Raw genomic sequence first — 23863 nt, 5'->3', positions numbered from 1 at the left:
AAACAGAACGAGAGCATGGATCCATCATGCCTTGTTACCACTGTGCAGGCTGGTGGTGGTGGTGTAATGGTGTGGGGGATGTTATTACCCTTTATTAGCATCATGTACACACCCGATGGCTACTTCCAGCAGGATAATGCACCATGTCACAAAGCTTGAATCTTTTTTAATTGGTTTCTTGAACATGACAATGAGTTCACTGTACTAAAATGGCCCCCACAGTCACCAGATCTCAACCCAATAGAGCATCTTTGGGATGTGGTGGAGCGGGAGCTTCGTGCACTGGATGTGCATCCCACAAATCTCCATCAACTGCAAGATGCTATCCTATCAATACGGGCCAACATTTCTAAAGAATGCTTTCAGCACCTTGTTGAATCAATGCCACGCAGAATTAAGGCAGTTTTGAACGCAAAAGGGGTCAAACACAGTATTAGTATGGTGTTCCTAATAATCCTTTAGATGAGTGTAAGTTGACATACTGCTTTTTAAAAAAAACACTGGGTTGAAAACCACCCAATATGGGTGGATAAACCCAAGGGCGGTGTAAATACACTAACACGTGGGGTTAATTTTACTAATTAGAGTTTTTTATATACTTCTGACCGCCGCACTCGTAGCTGAAATATGCTGTGACTGGCTCCAAAACCTGTCCATAAACACGCAGTGTGTGGCTCTGAGAACATATTCTAACATTTCTAAGTATTTATATTTGGTATGTTTTTTAATAGAATCATAACAGTTTATGCAAGGCAACAGGCATTTCCATAACACAAAAAGACCAAGCAAAACTTGTTTAGGTGACTCACATCGCGTCCCTGTATGTTGCTTTGCATAAATATCCTACAGCACAATAACAAATTTATAGATAAAATAAAATGTTTACAAACCATTTACCAAAAACATGCACCAATTTGACGGAACTGCATTGCTCTCTCCTGAAGAGGTCACAAAAAGCCTGCGAATAATAATAACTCAACCCCTGGGTTGTTACATCTTTGACCCAGGAGCTGGTACCACAAAAACTACCCAATCACTGGGTTGTTATGTCTGACACAGGAATTGGGTAACATAAAAAATACCCAAACACTGAAAACCCCAAAAGGCTCAACCCAGAATTTGGGTAGAAAAAAAACCCAAGAGTGTACAGCCTTTCTAAGTATAGTTGTGTGGATAGACAACTGTCTGATAACACAAATAATGATGGTCCACATGAATGTATGAACAGCCATATAGCCTATGAGAGAATGGTTTCAAATTAAGTCTGACAAAAAATGTATTGAACAAAAAAGTACAACACTGCATTTTTTGAATAAAAGTGTGCAGCTCTGTATATGTGTTTTAGATTCTTCTAGCAGTAGCTAGAACTAGGGGGAAAAGACAGATAATTAGGCTACTGCAAGCTGTTGACTAAATTAGATGAATATTGAATGTGACCGTAGAAATTGTAGCCTACTGGTTTATGTTGTGTTGGACACAATATTGCAGGGTTGCTATGATTTTTATAGGATTCAATTTTAACCTCATATTATTAGAAATTAAACTTCATAAGTCTGTCATCGATGTTAACATAATATACCTTTCACACAATAAAATACGGAAGTCTAGCAGGTGTAGAGCAATCTGTCTCTGTCATTAATATATTCAATCGTTTTCCACTCCGTTTCTAAGGCAGGGTGTGTTTCTCTGGAGAGCAATGCAGCGCGACGATCAGTATATTTTCATCAAAACACACATTTTGTCCAAATATATTGTACAGCATAGTGCGTTTTATGTGAATATTTCAAATTGTATGTACAGAAAATGTAATAAACCCGCAAGAACGCGATATATTTGCTCTTTCTTTTTCATGACCATATATGGAGATTAAATCGGCTGTTGACGCCAACCTCATTTTAACCCTTTAGTTGCTGAATTTTATTCGCTGGTAAAAGAAAAATATACCGATAAAGGTGTAATAATTGGTGTAGGCTACTATACATATTACGTTTCAAGGAATGTAATTTAAAATCCACAGCTGCTAAATGTTATCTCATATTTCCGCTGTATGTTTTAGGCGATAGAACAGCATACGTAAGGTGTTAATGTGTTCATCTACTGTAGGCTATATGCTAGTCGTAAACGAGTGGTTAATTTACTGGCGTTAAACTGAGGTGCCTATAGAAGCTCGTTTACAGGACGGATTTAGAGGCGTATGTGTGTGTTTTGTCGCTATATGCTTCCATGAGTCGTTTTGCATGGTCCATAAAGAAGCGCAATGTAAAGTGTATTGCTAAGGGGCAAAATACCCCTCTCTTTTTTCTCTCTCCCTCTCACTCTCTCCCAAAAATGGATTCAACACCCCATTGCTTCAAGTTAGATTGCATTGGAGTCGGTGATGTTCTGTACAACATTTCTAATATTATAGATCGAAAATAATCTTTTGGTTATGAAATGGATGGCAACTGAATGTGATTTTGAGACTTAATACCGTTTAGATAGATAGATAGATAGATAGATAGATAGATAGATAGATAGATAGATAGATAGATAGATAGATAGATAGATAGATAGATAGATAGATAGATAGATAGATAGATAGAAAAACGTTGGGTTATTTTTAACCCAGCATTATTAAGTGATATAGATAGATAGATAGATAGATAGATAGATAGATAGATAGATAGATAGATAGATAGATAGATAGATAGATAGATAGATAGATAGATAGATAGATAGATAGATAGATAGATAGATGGATGGATGGATGGATGGATGGATAGATAGATAGATAGAAAACGTTGGGTTATTTTAAACAGCATTATTAAGCCAGATAGATAGATAGATAGATAGATAGATAGATAGATAGATAGATAGATAGATAGATAGATAGATAGATAGATAGATAGATAGATAGATAGATAGATAGATAGATAGATAGAAAACGTTGGGTTATTTTAAACAGCATTATTAAGCTAGACAGACAGATAGATAGATAGATAGATAGATAGATAGATAGATAGATCGATAGATAGATAGATAGATAGATAGATAGATAGATAGATAGATAGATAGATAGATAGATAGATAGATAGATAGATAGATAGATAGATAGATAGATATTAAAAGTGTGATTTTAAACCAAAGCAAGCTTGTCGGTATTAATACACATTTCCAAGTTCCTCATTACAGCGAGCAAACAGCGCTTAGCATTATATTCTGCATTCGGCGGTTCTCGACCTCCCCCTCCTCGCGCGCTGACGTCACGCGCCTGCCGTAGCTTATTATTGCATGAACTATTTTCTGTAGTAGCAGCACCACCGAGCTTTTCCAGTGCCCGCCGCTTAACGTGGAGACGAATACGAGGGAGAGAGTGAGGGAAAGAGGAGGGGGCAAATTAATCTTGGGACACGGCGGTGGCAGAACGCGAGGCACTGAAAAGCATTGCAGCGAAGATTTTATTTCGGCTCGTTCGCTTCAAACGGGCGGCAGAGACGGCATGGATCTACCTGCCGTAGGGGAGCATGTCTTCGCGGTGGAGGGCATCGAGAAGAAGCGCCTACGGAAGGTAAAACTGTCGCGAACTAGAACTACCGTAAATGGTGCGGAGGATATGTTTGTTTTTCCTGTACTGTGCCAACACATTTGCATCGTTTTTCAGGGCAGAATCGAGTATCTGGTGAAGTGGCGAGGATGGTCAGCCAAGTAAGTGTTTAATTAATTTATATGCGTTATTGTTTTAGAAGCATTTACAGTAAATGCCGCGCGATGTTGGTCTTCTTCAACCCTACATTGGTCGCGCGCTGGGGTGTTTTCTACGGATTCCATCACAAAAATCTACACAAGCCAATATCGTTCTGCCAGCGTAGGCTACTGACGTTTTACTGTATTTATGTAGTAAAATCGTGTATTTATTGCTCGGATGTTTACATTTTGATCTGCTTAACATTTTTATGATATTGCAACATGCCTTGAGTTTAAATGTGATTTATACATTATCATATTTCTCCTGTCAATGTTACAGATATAACACATGGGAACCCGAGGAAAATATTCTCGATCCGCGCCTTCTTGTCGCTTTCCAAAACAGGTGAGATGGAGGACGAATAACTGAACTTGTGGTAATGCCCAAATATGGTCACGGGAGGCGGGGCCAACTCCCTGCACAGTGTGGCTGAAGATTAATGGCAGAGCCCCATGGGTCAGGGCTGCCTGGCTGCTACAAAGACTCTCTTGAAGCTTGCCTTTTATCCAGTTTTGGAAACACCCCATTGTTATTTACCAGTGCAAGTCTTACAGAATGAATGTGCCATTGTATATTGACCAATTACGATTTAAATGTTCTTCCTGTCAGTCTTAGGGCACAGGTTGTCAACTAGGACAGGGGTTTTCAAACTTCATAATGCCAAGGACCCCCAAATATGAGGAACCTTTATGGGGGACTCCCCTCCTAAAATCCATCTATATATTTCTATGTATACATTTTTTTTTAATTGTTAGATAAATAATAAGTGTGACATAAATACAACAACATTGTTTCCACACTTAAATTGGCTATACTTAATGTTGTATGTATGTATTAACCTGAAGAAAAACATTTTCAATGAAAATGTACTTGTTTAAGCAACTTTCATAATGTAGGTTTATGTAAGCAGCTTACGTGCCGTGTTAAGAACCCAGTGAGCGAAATAAAGGGGACTATAGTGAGAAATTCACTAGAAAGATACAAGCAAACATATACAAATCTTAAAAGTATGTATACGGGAAACAAGGAGATAAACAATTAGAAATGAAACCATTAGATTGTTCGGTAGACTCCCTTTTTGCTTTGTCTTTTAATTCTCTGGAAAATTTTCTGGGGACCCCTTACAACCTTCTGGAGGACCCCTGGGGCTCCCCGGACCCCAGTTTGAAAACCCCTCAACTAGGGGGCCACAACCCTCTATCCACTCAAGAACATAGTTATTGTAACTTTGGCAATCACAAAATTAGCAAAAATTGTAGACATTCCTCATTTTAACTTTTAATATTGTCTTCAATCAAGGTTTTGGAACAATGCTACTTTAAGCGCACACATTGAAGCAACTTTTGTTTTGGATCAGCTTAGGTCAAATCATTTCATACATTTATATATGAAAAATACATCACTAGCACTGTTCTCACAAGTGGACACTCATTTCTATGATCTAATCTGCGGTGTCAAAGGTCTTAAAATGTTCACACACACCCTTCTAGCCCCTGTTATGTTCTTAAGATAAATGCAGAATGGGTATCAAAGCACTCCAGAATCTAAAGGAAGTGAATTGTTAAGTTAAGATAGCAGTTTTCGCAAGATGTTTCACTCTGGTTTAGTTGCGCTAGGAGTGTGTGAGTGTCATGTTACCTGAGGTACGCTTGTTTTGTGTTGTAACCGGGTGATCAAAGAGATTGTCTGTGGCTTGTGATCTGAATGTTGTGCTACTGTTGATAAGAACTCTCTTAAAAATAAAACGGGGTTTCGCAATAGACCCATTTTTGGTTCCCTAAATTTCTTAAAAGAACCACTTTTTTTCTTGGCGTAAAGGTCATTTTAATAATCTAACGAAGCTTTTACCACTATAAATATCCTTTTGTGCAATGGAAAGCTTCCGTTGATGTTAAATGTTCTTCGTGGAGCCATCAATGCCAATCAAGAACCTTTATTTTTAAGAGTAATAATGGTTCTGCTACTCATGAATGGATTAATGAATGTTTCTTTAAGCATTTTAACATTGAAGCGTTCTCAAAACCCAACAGTTTTGAGAATGTCAAGTATGTTGTGTTGAAAACTGTGGATTTAAATATATTTTATGCATTGTTTTCAGAGAAAGGCAGGAGCAAATGGTGGGATATCGAAAAAGAGGACCAAAACCCAAACATCCCCTGGTCCAGGTACGTCAGATTTTATCCCAAATGCAGTTTTTATCTTCCAGTCAGTGCATAAGTTAGCAATATTTTTTACAAAAGGTTATTTCTGTGCATGTTCTGAATAACAATTCCATTTCATTACGAATCAATAAGTGTGCTCCAATGGCTCCTTTCTGTCTGCATGCATCTTAATGTACTGAGGTCCTATAAAACTTCATAAGCATCTGTAGTTGATTTTAGCGATAAAATATTCATAAGAATGGTGTTTGCAAGTTCAAAACATAAATTCATAATATAAGATTACCTACACTTTTAAAATTAAGGTTCCAAAAGGGAATGTTTTTTCTGCAATGCCATAGAGGAACCACTTTTGGTTCTCGAAAAGAAGAACCTTTCAGTGAACAGTTGGAATTATGAGGTGCAATATAACATTTCTAAATGGGGATTTTTGGAACCGTTTAAATGCAGACCTCCTAATTAAAAATAAAAAACACTTTCCTTTTGGAATTATAAGGTTCTATTTAGCAAAACATTAAATGAAGCAAGAATTTTTAAGAAACATACAGTTTACTTATATTTTAAAACATAAAATGAGTGTTTTAACAATGTGTCATCATGTATGAGGAAGTGAAATTGAATGCTTTCTATTTCTATGTCATATTTAAGGGCAAAATATTATTTTCTTGTTCAAGTTAAGCGTAAAAGGCAGTGCTAAATATTTTGTCCAGTGCATGATGTTAATTTTAGGTAGGATAATGGTGGGTAATTAAACATAATTGCAGGAACCGTTAAAGGTTTAGACAGAAAGCATCTACTGTAATACACGTTCTGTGGACTTCCTTCCACTGAAAGTGGGACAGGTAAAATGGCTTTCTCTCTAGAAATCAGTGTGGATTGAAAAGTTTGTAGACAAAGTTTGATGTTGTCTTGATAAAGCCAAGCCAGAAAGTTTGTGAGAAAGAGAGTTTGACTTCATAGACTGAACCTGTAAATAAGTTGTCACAGAATAAGTCTATAGAATAACTTAATTTTGATTAAAAAAAACGTCAGATAGAACCTTATAATTCCAAGGTGACGAGATCTCAAAAGAACCATTTTCTTAGCGTGAAGAATATTTTAATAATCTAAAGAACTTTTTTTCCACTATATAGAACCTTTTGTGCAATGGAAAGGTTCCAAAGGTTGTTCATGGATGCCAATAAATACACTCTATGAAAACCCCTAGAGAAAAGCTAAATGTGTTGTAAAATAAATAACAAATGATGAACTTCCAGTTCATTTGAGATGTCAATAAATATCGTCTCTTTATTCCAGCTTCCTGCGTTTGCTCGTAGATCAAGCATCCTGGGTGGTCTTCAGGACACATCGCTGGATGAAGAGAACCAGCCCAAAGTGGATTCGGTCCAGATCCACCGCTCGCGGCCGCAGCACTACCAGCTGAACAGTAAAAAACACCATCAGTACCAGCCCAGCTTCAAGGAGATATCCGTCGAGCAGCATATGAGCGGGAAAAAGAAACACTTCTACCAGCTGAACAGCAAGAAGCATCATCACTACCAGCCAGACCCCAAGATGTATGACACGCCACTCACGGGACCCAAAGAGATCAAGGGTCAAGACCCTTCCAACAAAGGTTGGAACCTCCCTCCAGCCCTGCAACAGAAGTGGATTCGAAACAAAGACACTGGCTGCCTGAGCAAAGTGAAAGATCTGTCTATCGAGCTCAAGGGTCTGCCGGATAATGCTAACAAAGCGGAGCGGGCACTCAAAACGACCGCCAAAGAGTTTGCACTTCCTAATGGCATCAGCAGTAAGATGAAAATAATCAAGAACAAAAACAAAAACGGCCGAATTGTCATTGTAATGAGCAAATACATGGACAAAGGTGTGCATTCTTCCAAAGTTAAAAACAGGGATGTTTCTGAAGTGGAAATGCGACACAATGAGGAGTCTACGTTGATTAATACAGACAATCTGTCTGATGGTGAAACAGCAGATCAAGGAGAAGGCGGTGAGAATGCTTCTATTGAGAACAATAGGAATCTTTCTTCTACTGGTGAATGTCCTCATAAAAAGCCCCTCCAAAATATTGAACTTCCAAGAGATACGCCTACAGAGGCTGGACAAAAAGTGACAGATATATGCGACCAACCAAACTCCTCACCCATGGCAGCAGAGAAAGCTTCCCCATCCCACACTGACACCAGCACAAACCCCCTTAAGAGGAACCTGCCAGAACCCAGTGAGGACGTGAGAAACTGTAAGCAGTTCTTCAGCTACAGGAGCATCAGTGCACCAAACACCGTGCTCTCTTCCCCTCAGAGAGAACCTATAAACCTGCATTTCAGAGGCAGTCGCACCGCCAGAGCGTACAGTTATGACTTTAGCGACACCATTCCCGAGGAGCCAATGGATTTGAGCTGTGGTCCAACCAAAACTGTGAAACGGTTTCCTACAGAGGAGAAGCTTTCAGGAAGTTCAGTGCAAGCGGAGAAAACGGACATCCATTTGAAACCGTTTGTGGGTAACGTTATAATCACAGATATCACTACGAACTGCTTAACCGTGACCTTTAAGGAATACGTTCAAGGAGAATGACCACAATACGTTGGACTGTCATTTATTCATTGAACCAGCTCAAAGAGGATTGATTTCAGATGCACTGATCATAGCCATTCCTGAAGAGAGATATATGTGTGCTTGAAAGTTTGTGAACCCCTTGCAGAATCTGTGAAAATGTGAATAATTAAGTAAGAGGGCGCATAATAAATGCGTGTTATCCTTTATTTTGTACTGTCCTAAATAAGATATTTTACATAAAAGATGTCTAAATATAATCCACAAGAAAAAAAATTTTGCAGGATTTTAATAAATGGAGTTAACATACTCTTGATTCTTTGTACTGAGTCATTACCCGGATGATCCACGGCTGTTTTTGTTTTGTTTTGTGATGGTTGTTCTTGAGTCCCTTATTCGTCCTGGGGTGTGTTTCCCAAAACAATAGTTGCTTAACTGTTAGCAACTTAGTCGGTTGGCAATGGGAAATTGCATTGCAACCAACAAAGCTGCTAACTTAGTTAGCAACTATGGTTTTGGCAAACGCACGGCAGAGCAGTTAAACTGCCCAACATTCTCCAGAAATATCAAATTCTTTCGTTTTCCAGCAATTATTTGCATATTTGAACCCTCTCCAGCACTAACTGTATGATTTTGAGATCCATCTTTTCACTTTGAGGACGACTGAGGGACTCAAAAACAACTATTAAAAAAAGGTTCAAACATTCACTGATGCTCCAGAAGGAAACTTTTGAACAGGATGATTCTTATTTTGTTTAAATATTTTTCTTTCATTTAATGCTGCCCTTTGGAAGCAACAGAATATATTCACATGTTTCTTGGAAGACAAATTAATCACAATTTACCTTGATCTTCAAATTAAAAACGTGCTTAAAGCGTTTCCTTCTGGAGCACCAGTGAATGTTTGAACCTTTCTTTAATAGTTGTGTTTGAGTCCCTCAGTCGTCCTCAGAGTCTAAAGATGGATCTCAAAATCATGCAGTCAGTGCTGGAAATATTTCAAATATGCAAAAATTGCTGGAAAACTAAAGAATTTTTGGGACCTGAAGGATTTTTCTAAAGAACATTGGACAGTTTAACAAACAAGGGACTCATGAACAACCATCACAAAACACGAAAACAGCCGTGGATCATCAGGGAACAACACACAGTGTTAGGAATTAATGGCTCATAAACCTTTAAACGGAGTCAACTGTATAAAATCAGCATTTTTTTTGTCTTGTGGACTATATGTAAACATTTTTTATGTAAAACATCTTATTCAGGAAAGCACTAAATAAAAAATAACATGCATTTTGTATGATCTCTCTTATGATTTCTTAAATGTTAACATTTTCACCGATTCTGTAAGGGGTTCACAAACTTTCAAGCACCACTATATATAGGCTTTATATAAGATCATCATATACTGTAGTCTACATAGGGATTGTTTGTTTAGATGCCAGCTGGATGTTTTTTTAACTGTTGAAATACAGTTTAAAACCCCATAACTGTATAGTGTGTAAAACTGTTTATAAAACTTTTGATTATGAATTTTGCTACCTGAGAAAATATCTGCCAATTGGAGAAAGCACACTAGTGGATTCGGAAGAATTAATTGAAGACTGATGTTAAATGCACTTACTTGCATCTTTCAATGCTCATGTCCATCACGGACCACATCTTTTTTTTTCTTCCAATATTGGTGATTTCAGTTTTTTTGTTTTTTTTTTCAGATGTATATAATTGAGATCTATACATTTTGAGTTGCTTGGAAAGGTGTCATCATACTGTAAATGAATGTACCTCTAAAAAAAGTATTTTTGGATATTAGCGGATAAAAGATTTTGTTTTGCTGACATATTATACTTGACTGGATTTCCAGATGTTGTTGGCCTGTGAGGTCTTCCTGTGCAATGCTAGAAAAAACAACTGGATTGTTTGATGTTCCCTATCCGTAAGACGTTTAAGTTGCACTTTATCATCTCCTGGATTTCTTTTGTTTGTGAGTGAACTCAATAATAATAACAATAAAACTCAATAAAGGCTGTTAATCCTTTAATGCAGAATAATTCTGTAACAGCAGTATAACTATGGTCAGAGATCATCAGAACATGCGGACCATTACACGACCAGAAAGTTACTGAAGATTAATGCATTGGATAGTGTAATGCTATAGATTTTGTATGTATTTGAATCAATTTACAGTCAATGCAATGAGATGTACAGTATGTAATGTACAAATTACACAATAATGCCATCAAGGTGAAGGCCATGCATAACGGCATGTTTTATGCACACATTGAAGTGTCAGTTTGAAAATGCTTCTCAAATCAATATTAAGCTCTGTTCAATAATAAAAACGAATGATTTGGTTTAGAATGTCATTCTGTGTTCAAATCATGTTTTTTTGTCTAATTGACTGCCTACAGACACTTGAGGAGAAAATATATAGCAAATTAAAATTTTTGCTAATATGTTATGCGCTGTTTAAGAAATCAAATTTTTCCTTTCTATAGCTATGTGAAGAACTACGCCAGCAGAGTAGTACGTATGTATATACGAATACTATTCGAAAAACAGTTCCCAGATGACCTAATCTACTGCTAAGTTTTCTGAAGTGTGACGGACACTTGACTGTCCCATGAGGCCACAGGAGAGGATTTGTGAATGACAGTGAAGCGACACAACTGGCACTGGTAGGTCACGTGACGGCCTGTCCCCCTGTGAAATTGTGTCCGCTTAGGACCCCGGAGCGATTCTATTGGCTGAAAGAAGTTGTAATGGATAACCAGTTCAGAGCCTGATTTCAATTCTTATAAAATCACTTTTGATTTTTGTAATATAAAATGTGTTAAAATAGTCTGTAACGTCGTGTAAATCATATGGTTCATATACGAGTATATAACTGAAGCTATAAGTTGTGAAATCAAGCTTATTCTTAAGGTTTTTTTTTTTAGTTAGCATACGTTATAGCATAGCATACAGCTACCCGATTATGCTTATTTATAGTGTCTGACACACCATCTGTGTTTAATATTTACACAATAAAAAAATCCTGTTGTATTTATTTTGTGCACCTGTTCTGTATATTATTGTTTTTATTTTATTTTTATTATTTAAATTACAGGTATACATTACTATTTTACGATTTTTTATTGGTATTATTACTTATTATATAATGTTAGGCATGTTATTGCTCCCATTATCGCAATCAATTGCATATTTTTATAGTGTTTTATAGCATCTATAAGCATTTAGCTTGCTACAATAAGCTACAGCAGCGCGATTAGCCATTAAACGAAACATTGTGATAACAGCTTTTGATCAGGCATTAAAACAGCTACCACGTGTGGTCCTAAGCGGACACTATTTCACAGGGGGACAGGATTTCTGTTGACACCTCAAATTGAAATCTAGTAGGTTAAGGCTTCCTATCAGTAAGTTATGCGATTTCTGACGCAGCATGGCTCTAATAAATTACCGTTTTTCTTCCTTTGCCCCAACCGTGTTGTCTATCACCAGACCAAGCAATACGATTGAACATTGTATTTTATACAAGAGGAGTCATCAACTGGCATTATTTAAATAATTGGATAATCCTTCAACCAATCAGACCCCAAAAGGCGCCAATAGCGCCAGGTGGATAAGCCAGTCTGTGATTGGTCCCCGCTAAAGTGTAACAGAAGCAGTATTAATAAATGCAGGTTTCCAGACTGAGTTGCCAGATGAAATCAAATCGCCAGCAGATCAAGCTGGGTTTACCAGTCAACCAACCGTGTAAACTTTTTATTTGGTTTAATACTTGGTCTAAGATTTCCAGAGCTGTGATTAGTAAAAAAAAAATTGTAATGCTGCCACCTAGGTGCAATACCATGTTCATAAAGCAAGCACTTCATATGGTATTTGAGCAGAAAACACTCACTCATCATTCTTCCCTAGGCTCGCATAGGCTTAATGAAGGAAAAATTAATTGATAGGCTACTATAAGAAAATGAGCAATCTAAAAACACATGCATGTCATCTTTCTTTCAACTCATCCCTACTGCATTTTTGTATCAAGATTATCTTTAAAGGGATTAACATTAAATCTGTTCATAAAGCGGCAGTGTCTCTTCAGAAAATCTGGACTAAACCGCTCTATTAATAATATTCTTAGGATTTCTTTAAAAACTATTTTGAAGTGGTAGTTGCTTAGCTGTCAATGGAGGGACAAAAATCGCTCAGATTTCATTAAAATATCTTCGTTTATGTTTCGAAGATGAACGAAAGTCCTGTTTCATTTTTGGGTGAACTTTCCTTTTAAATAACATTAACAGGAAATGGGAAACCGTGGGTCCTTTAGGGCTAGTGATAATGTCCTCTTGTCAGATCCCAAAAATTCTGTTGCAAAGATATAATAATGTATTGAATAGGCTATTCTGTTTTTATAGGCTATCTGTTAACTGATTTCTATACAAACATCGAATGTGCAAAATAAAATCTGAAAATAATAAGCTATTAAATTAATAAACAAATACAAATATTTTCCTCCGATGCCCTCTCTTTGAAATGTAATGAATTAGGCTATAGATTAAAAAAATTGGATATTTATATTTATTGAAAATAAATAGGCCTGAGGATTATTTAAGATATTATATGGCTATGTGGATTTAAACTTTTGCTTACGCAATTAACGGCGATTTATTAAGTTTCGTTTTTTAATTGTCGTGTTATAATTTATTTGATGAAATCCAGTTATTTGCCGTTTTATTGATTCATTTAAATGTTTGTGTCAAAGTTAAAAAACGGTAGGCTAAATAAAAACATTGTCTCTCTTTTAGCCTGAATTAGGCCTATCTTCTCATTCTTGTTTTTGTAACTGATAGCCTAAAAGATTTTTTTTCGATAAAAATATTTTTAAGAAGAACACGTAGCCTAATTTTTCGTATAAAAAAATCGAATTGCTTTAAGTGTAATAAGTAATAATAATAATAATAATAATAATAATAATAATAATAATAATAATAATAATAATAGCCTACGTAACCAGGATGTTTTTTTTCGATTAATTTGAATCGAAACAAATAATAATATTAATAGCCCATTGATGATGATGATAATAATAATAATAATAATAATAATAATAATAATAATAATAATAATAATAATAATAATAATTATTATTATTATTATTATTATTATTATTATTATTATTATTTTATTATCCGTTGCATCGAAAGAATCGGGAAAAAATCGAATAAATCTTTCAAATCATAATTTGATATAAAAGATTATTCTACCGTTTATCAGATCGCATATAATTTCCATCTCAACACTGAACACAGTTAGACTTAAAATGTTACATGTGTGTAAAATAATTTCATATTTTCTAAAGAAAATTTAAATGAATGTTTTTTTTAATAATTATTTTATGACAGTCAGCTTGACAGTCAAACGACGGCTTAAAATAAAACTGTTGTTTGTCCGAAGTCTAACAGTTCTAATTATTTATAAAAGGCCTGTTTTCGTATTAATTTTTTTAGGTTATTAGAAAGAAAGAAAGAAAGAAAGAAAGAAAAAAAGAAAGAAAGAAAGAAAGAAAGAAAGAAAGAAAGAAAGAAAGAAAGAAAGAAAGAAAGAAAGAAAGAAAGAAAGAAAGAAAGAAACCAAATTCGAAATAATTTTGATTGTTTCAACCGACGGTCAAATATCGACGAACTCAACCGTTGGGTTTAAAAATTTAATTTAAAAAAGAAAACCAACGGTTGGTTTTATACGTAGCCTATTTGACCCAAAACATGGTTAAAACAACCCAATATATTTTATATTAGACGTTTGTAATTTCCAAATTCGACTTTAGCCAAACTGCAGCCTATTGTTGATTTTGAAATGATCGTTAAATTCCTAAAATCTTTTAATATGACTGAGGCGAGCCCTGCGATTTATGGCTTGTAGCCTACAATATCGCAAAAAAGTCTATACCTGCCAGCAACCCGAATGTAGGCCTATATATGGACAAAACTATTTTCTTTCCTGTTATAGAGTCGGAGCGCGCGGGTCAAATATCGATATATCTAGCCTACGCCCTATGGGTTTATAATAACTACAACTGTTATGTATTTATTTAGCTATTTTATTATACACTCTTTTTTTTATTACGTAGGCCTATTTCTGGGCTATTGTCTTTAAACGTATTTTTCTGTTATTTGACAGGGATGACATGGAGGGGAATATGGAGGCACATATTAGGCTATAGATGCCATTTTGCGTTTCGCCCATGCGTTTAAAATAAGAATAAGCGCGCGAATGTGCAGATTTCAGTGCTACTAAATAACAAAGATAAAATAAAACTCCACATTGTAGACTCGCAACACCTGCTGTAGGCTATATATCGACATCGCAAACAAAAAAACTGCCGTGTATCTCGACGCGCGGGACTGGCATACCCTTTCTGTTAAATAAATATGCCGCTATTAGGGGATTTATCAACACGTCCTGAGTGCAGTTAGCCCAGACTAGTATACCAACAAAAAACTAACACAAAAAACACGACATATTTGTTTCATAAATGCCATTTTATGTGCGCTCTCCTTGTCCTCTAGCGGAGCTCCACGACCACTCGACTCCTCCTCCCTGAGCGGCAGCTCCACTCACAGTACAGCCGTCCTGCAGTGCCATGGTAACAGTTTAGAACGTGATGACGTCTCTTCTGATAGAGTATTATGGGCTATCGAGATTATTCAGGCTGAGGGGAAAAAAATAGCTGCGAGGTTGAAGTAAACATGGAGCTCTCAGCCGTCGGGGAGCGGGTTTTCGCCGCCGAATCCATCATTAAACGGCGCATAAGGAGAGTAAGTGCTCGTACCACCTTGCTCTTCGCTGCTTCGGCTCTGTTATTGAGGCGCCTGGTTATTTGTTTATGTCCGCCGAGGTGACATTTTATTCGCGATAGGTTAGCTTAGCCGCGTTAGCTTGCTAATTTGAATCTCCCTGTGCTTTTACCCGCAGGGCCGGATGGAGTATCTGGTCAAATGGAAAGGCTGGTCTCAAAAGTGAGTGGTAATGACACGTTAACGGCATTTGTTGTAACGGAAGGTGCGGTTTCAGGCTCCCCGAGCTCGCCGAGCGTTAGCACGGCTGCAGCACGGACTGTGTAACGGGGCTCCTGACAAGGCCAGTGATGGGAGAGTCAAGATACAAGCTTTATTGGCCGATTAAAACGGTTCAAATTGGGGGAAAATCACGAAAAAAAGAACATATTCATTTATATATGAGCAACAAAATATTATGCATGCACATTAAAAAAAAATCCTGAAGTGATAAAAGAAAGGCACTTATTAGTGTGTGTGTGTGTGTGTGTATATATATATATATATATATATATATATATAAATTTTTTTAAATGCACTTTGAATTTTGGGCGTTGTGATTTGCGAATAATTAAACATATAATTATTGGTGCAGATACAGCACCTGGGAACCAGAGGAGAATATTCTGGATGAGCGCCTTTTCGCTGCTTTTGAAGAAAGGTAAATGTTTTTTCTGTAATTCTAGTAGTCAAATTAAATGTTTTGAATGTATCAAAAATGGCATTTCTTTGATTTTTTTCCCTCTTAATGCAGAGAGCGTGAAAGGGAGATGTATGGTCCAAAAAAGAGGGGACCCAAACCGGAAACATTTTTAATGAAGGTGTAAAATTGGTTATATCACCCTACCACACAAAAAAAAAAACTGTTTAGTTTTCCATGGCTTTATTTTTCCCTTGCCTTTCTGGCTAATGCATTGTATGACTTTTAAATTTATAGGCAAAAGCTAAAGAAAAAGGCAAAAACTATGAGTTCAGACGGGAGATGTCCCGAGGAATACGGGTGTCGTTCCCGGTAGCAGAACCGGTTGTGACTCCCAGAGCACGTGAAGGACTGCGGACAGTCGTGCCAACGATTTTTCCACCGAGCACCGTCAACAGAGGCGAAAGTGTTCGTGTGCATTTACCAGACCCAGAGAGAGACCCACTAATGCTTGGGACGCCAGTTCACAGCCCACTCGATTTCGCCAGCTCACCAAAAAAGCGAGGACCAAAGCCAAAGTTGCCTTCGACTGGAGGTTCATCCAATGAAGGCATCAAAAGAAAGGCAGATGAACCGCTCTCTTATCGGCCTTCCAAAAGCGAGAGATCGGGAGAAACCTCTAACTGTGATGTCATCTGTTTATCCCAGAAGTTCCCATCAGAATCCAGGCTGGTTCAGAAGCAGATGGGAAGCAGGTCAAGCGATGCCAAATATACCCATGGTGGCAGCATCCTAAAACCTGGGCTTGGTGTTTTGGGGCATCGACGGAAGGACAGCTCCAGTGGTGCCATAAACCAACAACCCAAGATGACGCATCCACCCAAAAACAATTTATTTAGATCCACGGATCAAACCAGAGAGCAGCTGTCTCTGAGTTTTGTAGATGAAACAGACCAGCCCTGGTTGCCTTGTTTGAAGAATATGGAGAAAATTGTTGTTACTGACGTGACAAGTAACTCTTTGACTGTAACCATAAAAGAGAGTTCAACGGACAAAGGTTTCTTCAAAGAAAACAGATGATGAGATTTTAGTTTATGTATGTATGTATGTATATGTATGTATGAAATATTATAATCAAACTAGAAACAACCTGCATTTCTATATCATTTGTAGTCTATAAGTCTTGCAATCGTGTACATAATGCAAAAAAAAATCTATATATATATCTTTAGTCAACATTTCACATTTTCTATGAAAATGAAGTTTATTTTTCTATTTTCCCAGATTTTATGTAACGTACACCAGTTGATTCCTCCTTTTGTTTGCCTTCTTCAGCTTTATTATGAATGTAGGCATAGATGCTGTTAACACATTAACGTTTCAGCTTAACGCACCTTTTAAGGGACTCGTTGTTTAGTCCCTGTTTTATGAACTTGTGGTATTTTTCTGGTTAGATTTTGTATATATTTGAAGGTCCAAAAAAAAGCACACCCTTTAAAAAGAGAAAAGGGAAATAATCTACAAATATAACGAAACCCGTTTTAGGCCTGAAAACCTATTTAAGGCACGATAATTTAGGCTTTAGAAGCGTATTTCGTAATTTTTCGTTTTTCTGTTGAAATATATAATTGACGTGGCTGTTCTGTGTCGTAATATTTTATTATAATAGGGCCCCCCTCAGAAACGAAACAATGTTTGATTGGTATAAATAATTTCTAAAGTGCTTGCAGCCTGGTTAGGTGGTGAAATGAAAAACATTTAACTACAGTTATGTTAACTTGTTTAATGGTTTAGTTCAGTATTTTTGCAGAGAGAACAATGTGTATCGGAGCTTAAAACCGAAAATAAAAAAAAATGTAATTTAGATGTGTCTAAGAGCCTTTTCCATTGATTTTAAATATTGTCCGCGCACAAAAATACTTGTGGATAGTTTTTTTGTTTTGTTACCTCGCATTCATTTAATTTACTAACACATATTATTATAACTTAATTTTTCTTTTATAACAATAAAAAGCTCTTTACGTCGGCCTTCAGTGCCTGTAAACAAAGATTAAAAATCTTTAAAATAGTAAATTGCTTAAACAGCATGTCGGCCTATTTTGAGAAGATAAGATCACGTTTACTGAGAGCCTCGTGATATAATTTTAATGACATTCAAAAATATTAAACATTGTTTAAATTTTGAGTTGGAAAAAAAATGGCTACGTGGTTCAAACCAATCATGTTCTTTCATCGCAAGCTCCCGTTCACACCGTTTCAGGCTTATTTCTATTATAGCCTAATATTATTATTGCCATACAATAATTTTGATTTATTTTAATTATAGGTTATAATTATTAAGAATAATATGCCACCGCGCCACACGAGTGTCGCGGCAAATATAAAAACTACAATAACCTAATTGGTCATTTATGGGTTTATTTTTAACGATCCCTTTTATATACATAAAGTGATTATTTGTAATATATAATGTGCTGGCGTTTAATGTCGGGCAACAAACTTCATTATCAGTAGAGCCTATGGCTATAGGCCTACGTTTCTGCTAAAGCGGATTTCATTAGCGGGATGATTTTCAATTGAAATTAGGACGAAAGTAGCCTAAGTGTTTGTCGAGGAAATTCAGTTCCCCAAAAGCCACAAGATGTCGCCATGAACTTGATACAGCAGATCTTATATTCCTCTTAATAACACCTTTAATTCTGTGCATCACTGATACTGTAAAAAATAGTTTTTACTTTTAAAAAAAAAAGGCTAATTTAGGCTACCTGGTTGCCTTAAAAAAGTTTGAATTGAAATAAAAAAATCGATGTAATATCCTAATGAAGTTTGGTTTAATACATATAAACTCAAATTATGTTATCTGCACCACGTTAGTTATAAATTGATTTGACAAAAGATGAAAAGTTGTGATAAATCATGATTTTCTTTTTTTATATATAGGCTACGGTGTGATTTATTTGCGTAAGAATTAAATATTCAACAATGTATGCTGATATATAACAGTTACAGATGTTCAATGTGTCAAATGTCGCCGTGTTTGTACTGTACATTTTCATTGGTTTAATTTTGGACTGTCGGTGTTTTGTGTTTTATATCAAATGTTAAAAAAATAAAATAAACGCTTCTCAGGCATTCGGGTTTCAACACTCAATAACACTGAAAGTACATTGTTTGGAGTTTTTAAATTAACATTTGTAGCCTACTTGTTTTTTGCTTTGTTTTTTTTTTGGGGGGGGGGGGGGGGGGGAGCTGCAATATTTGTTTTCCACTGCAATGTATTTTTTTCTTTATGGTACCACCCTTTTTATTTTAATTGTATCATTGCAGTGACAATCAGACCAATTATTAGCCTATATAAATCTAATTATTTTGACGCTTATGCATATCAATAATGATATTTCACTAATAAAAACACATTTATATTCAGTCAAATGAGAATGCCAGAAGGGTAAAATTAAGATTAGCTATATTTTTACGGTTTTACTGAGAGAAAAAAATTGAATTTTGTTCTTTGCGACAACTTTAATAAGCTGTCTAAATGCGCGGCGCGCGTTTAATAATGATCACGCACTCGTCTGATACGGCCTCGTTTTCTTACACTTAATCAACATATAATATATCAATATAAAATTCTATGTTATTATTAAAATATTGAGGCTTTAAAACTTCATGCAAGTTGACTTTATAGATTATACATCTAGGCCATATTTACATTTGAATATATATATAATTTTGTATAGGCCTACATATTTTAAAAACTGATGATTTTTAATGTGCACAAGCTATAGCCTACATTATTTTATTTAGCTGGGAGCTGTTAATAATACACATGTCCACCTCATTTATGACTAACCTCTCTAACCACTGACAGAAATGGCAGCAGGGTCCTCACCTTTGACATGATGCTTTGAAAAGGTTCCCAAAATGTGTTCATGTATAACCAGTATTAAAAAAGATGTTAACAGGTTTAAACACATACCACATCTTTTAGTAGGTTTTATTAAAAGGACCTTTTGAGCTCTTCAAATATGTGAAATATGTAAAAGAGACATCTGTGCTGAAGAGTTTTATTATCTATACTGATTCATTTCAACACATGGATAGCATAAAGCATAAAATAATGTGCATGTATGAACATAAAGTAAATCATCCATTTGATTAGAATTAACACTGCTAGATTTTCAATTGTTCAACATTTTGCATAATTTCCCAATTTAAAAATCAAAATATGAATATGTGCTTTGCATATATTTTAACAGAGAAGGATTTACAAATGACTATTTTGAGCTTGGATTAATATGCCAAAGAACTGTGAATTAGCAAAGCATTATTTGATTAGTTAAATTCTTGTGTACCTAAAAAGGAGAATTAACTACATAAAAATATCGAAAGTCAGTTTGAAAGATGTACTGAATGTTACTTCATCAGCAGGCGGGTATTCTTGTCTCCGAGCAACAACCTGAAAGAAAAAAATGGCTTAATTCGGCTAAAATGGCTGATGTTAATGAGGATTTCAGTTGTTTCTGTGGAGTCTCACCTGACCAATGCAGCCGCAATGATGCCGCCAGTAATGGGCCCCACCCAGTAGATCCAGTGGTGAGTCCAATAGTTGGTCAGCACTGCAGGCCCAAACACTCTTGCAGGATTCAGACACGTACCCGACACATCACCCCTGAAAGCCAAAGATGTTCATGAGCACACGAACACACACAAGAAATTACAAATAACAATATGAACTCACCCCGCTAGCACGTTAATAATGACTGTGCAGCCCACCAAAAATGGAAGCAAAGGACTTTTGCTCTTGGCATTAACTGCTCCCAGTAAGACCACCATGGCAACTAAACACGTCATGGCGATTTCTCCAAATAATGCCTTCAAAATATGGTCATCCGCCTGGAGAACCGTGAACGCCGCACCTTGAGCTTTGGCATATTTCTCATTTGAGGTCATTCCCTAAAAAGAAAGCGTGAAAAATGGCAACTCCATTGAAGTGTGACTGATGAATTTAATGTTGCATGCAAAAAATGTCTCAATGTCGCACACTCTAAAGAAAATCTGGGTTAAAAACAACCCAACTTGGGTTGTTTTAAACCCATGCAGCATTTTTAAGAGTGGATGTATCTCACCTTGGCCATGACTGCACCAAGTAAACCTCCAGTAAGCTGAGAGATCAGGTACGGTGCCACCATTTTCAGCTCTATTCCGCCACAGAGGTAGACGGCTATGGTGAATGATGGATTGAAATGAGAACCACTGTGTCAGGGGAAAAGATCATTGCATTATTTATCAAGAAGCAGATGCTTTTTATCCAAAGGAACTCCCAGGACTGGGACTAACCCCCTGGAGCAAACAGACCGGACTAGATCAACCAAGTCACATCACTCCCAAAGATGCAGAGTTTTCAAAGGGGGGGTCAGTGATCTCCGCACTCTTAGAAGAAAAGGTTCTATCGGTGCTACGTATTTGGAACCACTAAACAGGTTCTATATAGAACCCTTTTTAAGTGCCAAAAGGGTTCTTTCTTGTCATTATAGAACCTTTTTAGCATAAAAGGTTCTTTGGAGTTGAGTAAAGAACCCTATGGTTCTATATAGAACCCCAAATTAACCTAATGAAGTGTACTCAACTCCAAATAAACTTTTGGCTCTTAAAAAAGGGCTCTATATAGAACCTTTTCTTCAGTGTGGTGGTACTGCAGTGGGTCAGTGGATGAATATTTATAAGACATCCCTGACATATATATATATATATATATATATATATATAGAGAGAGAGAGAGAGAGAGAGAGAGAGAGAGAGAGAGAGAGAGAGAGAGAGAGAGAGAGAGAGAGAGAGAGAGAGAGAGAAACACATCTCTTCTCACCTGATCTGTGCCATACATGCGATCAGTACCGCCACGGCGAGCCCATGAGCCAGTGCAGGCTGGAGTCTGCCGGCATCCTCCACGTTCTCAATGACAGACACACATCCGATGAACACAAAGAAGGCTGTCCCCACCAGCTCAGCTACACACGGCTGAAAGACCCGCTCGAAGAGGTTCGGTTGACTTACAGTATGCTGTCCCATCATGTCCATCAGAGCTTTCTCCATGCTGTGAAGTTCCACTTTGTCTTCATCCATTCTTTCAGAGGCGCGTGTGTCTCTCTGATCCTTCTGTCCTAATATCTTGTAGGCTGTCTCCTCATCATTGGAATGTGAGTGACCGAAAGCAAGATTTAAATTGCTCAATGACCTTTGAGGGCAATTGATGATTGAAAAGACTAATGATAAATGTAAAATGTTGACCAGTGGTGAAGAAAATATAATGAAGGAGATTAACATTTAACATGCTTCTGCACTCAGCTAATTAAGACATACCCGAAACTATTTATTTGTTAGAAAGTTTAACTTGTGCTGCAGCGTCTCCTGGTTACATAGATTACAAGGAAAATAGCTCAAGTTTAGAAAACTACCTGAAACAGCAACTTAATAATGGTAATTAATTTTCCCACCAAAAACAAAAATGAAAAGTGACAGATTAACCAAATAGTGGAGACTAAAAGTAGTACTATGTGATCACATTTATATATGTAAGATCATGTTACACTGCTGCAAGAAAAACAAAGAAGCCTGTACAAATAAATCTGCGTTATTAATTCTTTTGATTTTTTTTAATCTAAAAAATCTAACCTTTTATTGAAGTGAAAGTATTCAAAATGTGGGGGGAAAAGTTTTTTCTACAAAACACATTGGCCATAATTATTGGCACCCTATTAAATACCTTTTGCAACCTCTTTTTGCCAAGATAACAGCTCTGAGTTTTCTTCTAAAATGCCTGATGAGTTTGGAGAACACCTGACAAGAGATCAGAGATCATTCCTCCATACTGAATCTCTCCAGATCCTTCAGATTCACAGCTCTTCTCTTCAGTTCAGCCACTCATTTTCTATATGGGTTCAGGTCAGAGGACTGGGATGGTCAGAAGCTTCATTTGTGGAGGTCATCCTATAAGCCTCAATGCAGAGCAGAAAGATCTTAAGTCTAGGCATTAGCTCTCTTTTGTTGGTGTTGTACGGTTATTATAAAGGTAGAAAAGGTATTTTACAAAAAATAGTACTCAAGTGTGTTCCCCACCATGGTCCAAACCTTCCCTAACTGATTGGCACAACTCCCAGTAAAGTGCCACACCGTGCAATACTCCTCCAAGTGGATAAAATAGGTAATAGAGAAATTAAAAGGTGAATATAATAAATGGCTCCTACACTCAGTGACACATTTTTGTGTTGATTTTGGACCACTGTTGGATCACGGCCCATTATAAGATTTCTAGCAGAAGGCATCAGGTTTTGATTTAATCCATGATACCATGTGTCTGAACTAGATGTCCGGGACCTCCAGCAAAAAAAAATAGGCTACTTTTTATTCCTGTTTGCCTCCAAACCTAGTGGGTTTTCTGCCAAAAGCTCTTTTTTAGTTTCATCTGACCACAGAAGCAGGTCCTGTTTGACGTTCCACTCGTGTCTGAGGACTGAATATGCTGGAGGAGGATTTATCTTGAAACCCTCTTAAACGATTTGTGGTGATTTATAGGGGTTGTTAGATTTTCTTAATGGCTTTCTGACCCCAAGACTCAACTAATCTCTGTGATTCTTCATCTGTGATCCTTGGAGAGTCTTTGTCTACTCAAACTCTCGCCATGCATTAGAGACAATACAGACGATATACAATTCTAGGGGTGCCAATAAATATGGCCAAATGTGTTTTAGAGAAAAACATTTATTTCATAATGTGATTTTCCCCTCACTTTCCATTCTTTTACTTCAAAGAAAGGATTTAGTCAGTGTGATGAATGATTATGAGAATTTATCTTTTGTGTTTCCTCATATTTATACTTCTGTGAAAAAAGATGTCATAGCTAGACAATTTCGTGGTCATAGTCACCCTGGTCTGCTAGTTTTTTTTTTTGTTT

The 23863-nt window shown here is 36.6% G+C and overlaps 3 protein-coding genes across 3 annotated transcripts; 2 read left to right on the top strand and 1 right to left on the bottom strand.

Annotated features, from left to right (window-relative positions):
* The first annotated feature begins 3209 nt into the window (after positions 1–3209).
* Positions 3210–8988, top strand: cbx4 (chromobox homolog 4 (Pc class homolog, Drosophila)). The gene is made up of 5 exons (XM_067458399.1): positions 3210–3547; positions 3641–3684; positions 4004–4069; positions 5823–5889; positions 7180–8988. The coding sequence occupies exons 1-5, from the start codon at positions 3479–3481 to the stop codon at positions 8461–8463; spliced, it is 1530 nt and encodes a 509-aa protein (XP_067314500.1). The 5' UTR covers positions 3210–3478; the 3' UTR covers positions 8464–8988.
* A 6118-nt stretch (positions 8989–15106) lies between these two features.
* On the top strand, positions 15107–18679 carry cbx8a (chromobox homolog 8a (Pc class homolog, Drosophila)). The gene is made up of 5 exons (XM_067458408.1): positions 15107–15254; positions 15412–15455; positions 15868–15933; positions 16027–16093; positions 16210–18679. The coding sequence occupies exons 1-5, from the start codon at positions 15186–15188 to the stop codon at positions 16990–16992; spliced, it is 1029 nt and encodes a 342-aa protein (XP_067314509.1). The 5' UTR covers positions 15107–15185; the 3' UTR covers positions 16993–18679.
* A 1527-nt stretch (positions 18680–20206) lies between these two features.
* On the bottom strand, positions 20207–22333 carry aqp8b (aquaporin 8b). Its single transcript, XM_067428820.1, has 5 exons — positions 21779–22333; positions 21042–21168; positions 20654–20868; positions 20450–20584; positions 20207–20371 (listed from the first exon to the last, which is right to left on the bottom strand). The coding sequence occupies exons 1-5, from the start codon at positions 22234–22236 to the stop codon at positions 20329–20331; spliced, it is 978 nt and encodes a 325-aa protein (XP_067284921.1). The 5' UTR covers positions 22237–22333; the 3' UTR covers positions 20207–20328.
* Between the last annotated feature and the right edge of the window lie 1530 nt (positions 22334–23863).

The sequence above is a fragment of the Pseudorasbora parva genome, chromosome 2 (assembly GCF_024679245.1).
Source record: "Pseudorasbora parva isolate DD20220531a chromosome 2, ASM2467924v1, whole genome shotgun sequence".
Classification (NCBI taxonomy): Eukaryota; Metazoa; Chordata; class Actinopteri; order Cypriniformes; family Gobionidae; genus Pseudorasbora; species Pseudorasbora parva.
The sequence above is the reverse complement of the archived record's forward strand: the minus strand, read 5'-3'. Positions and strand labels throughout refer to the sequence as shown.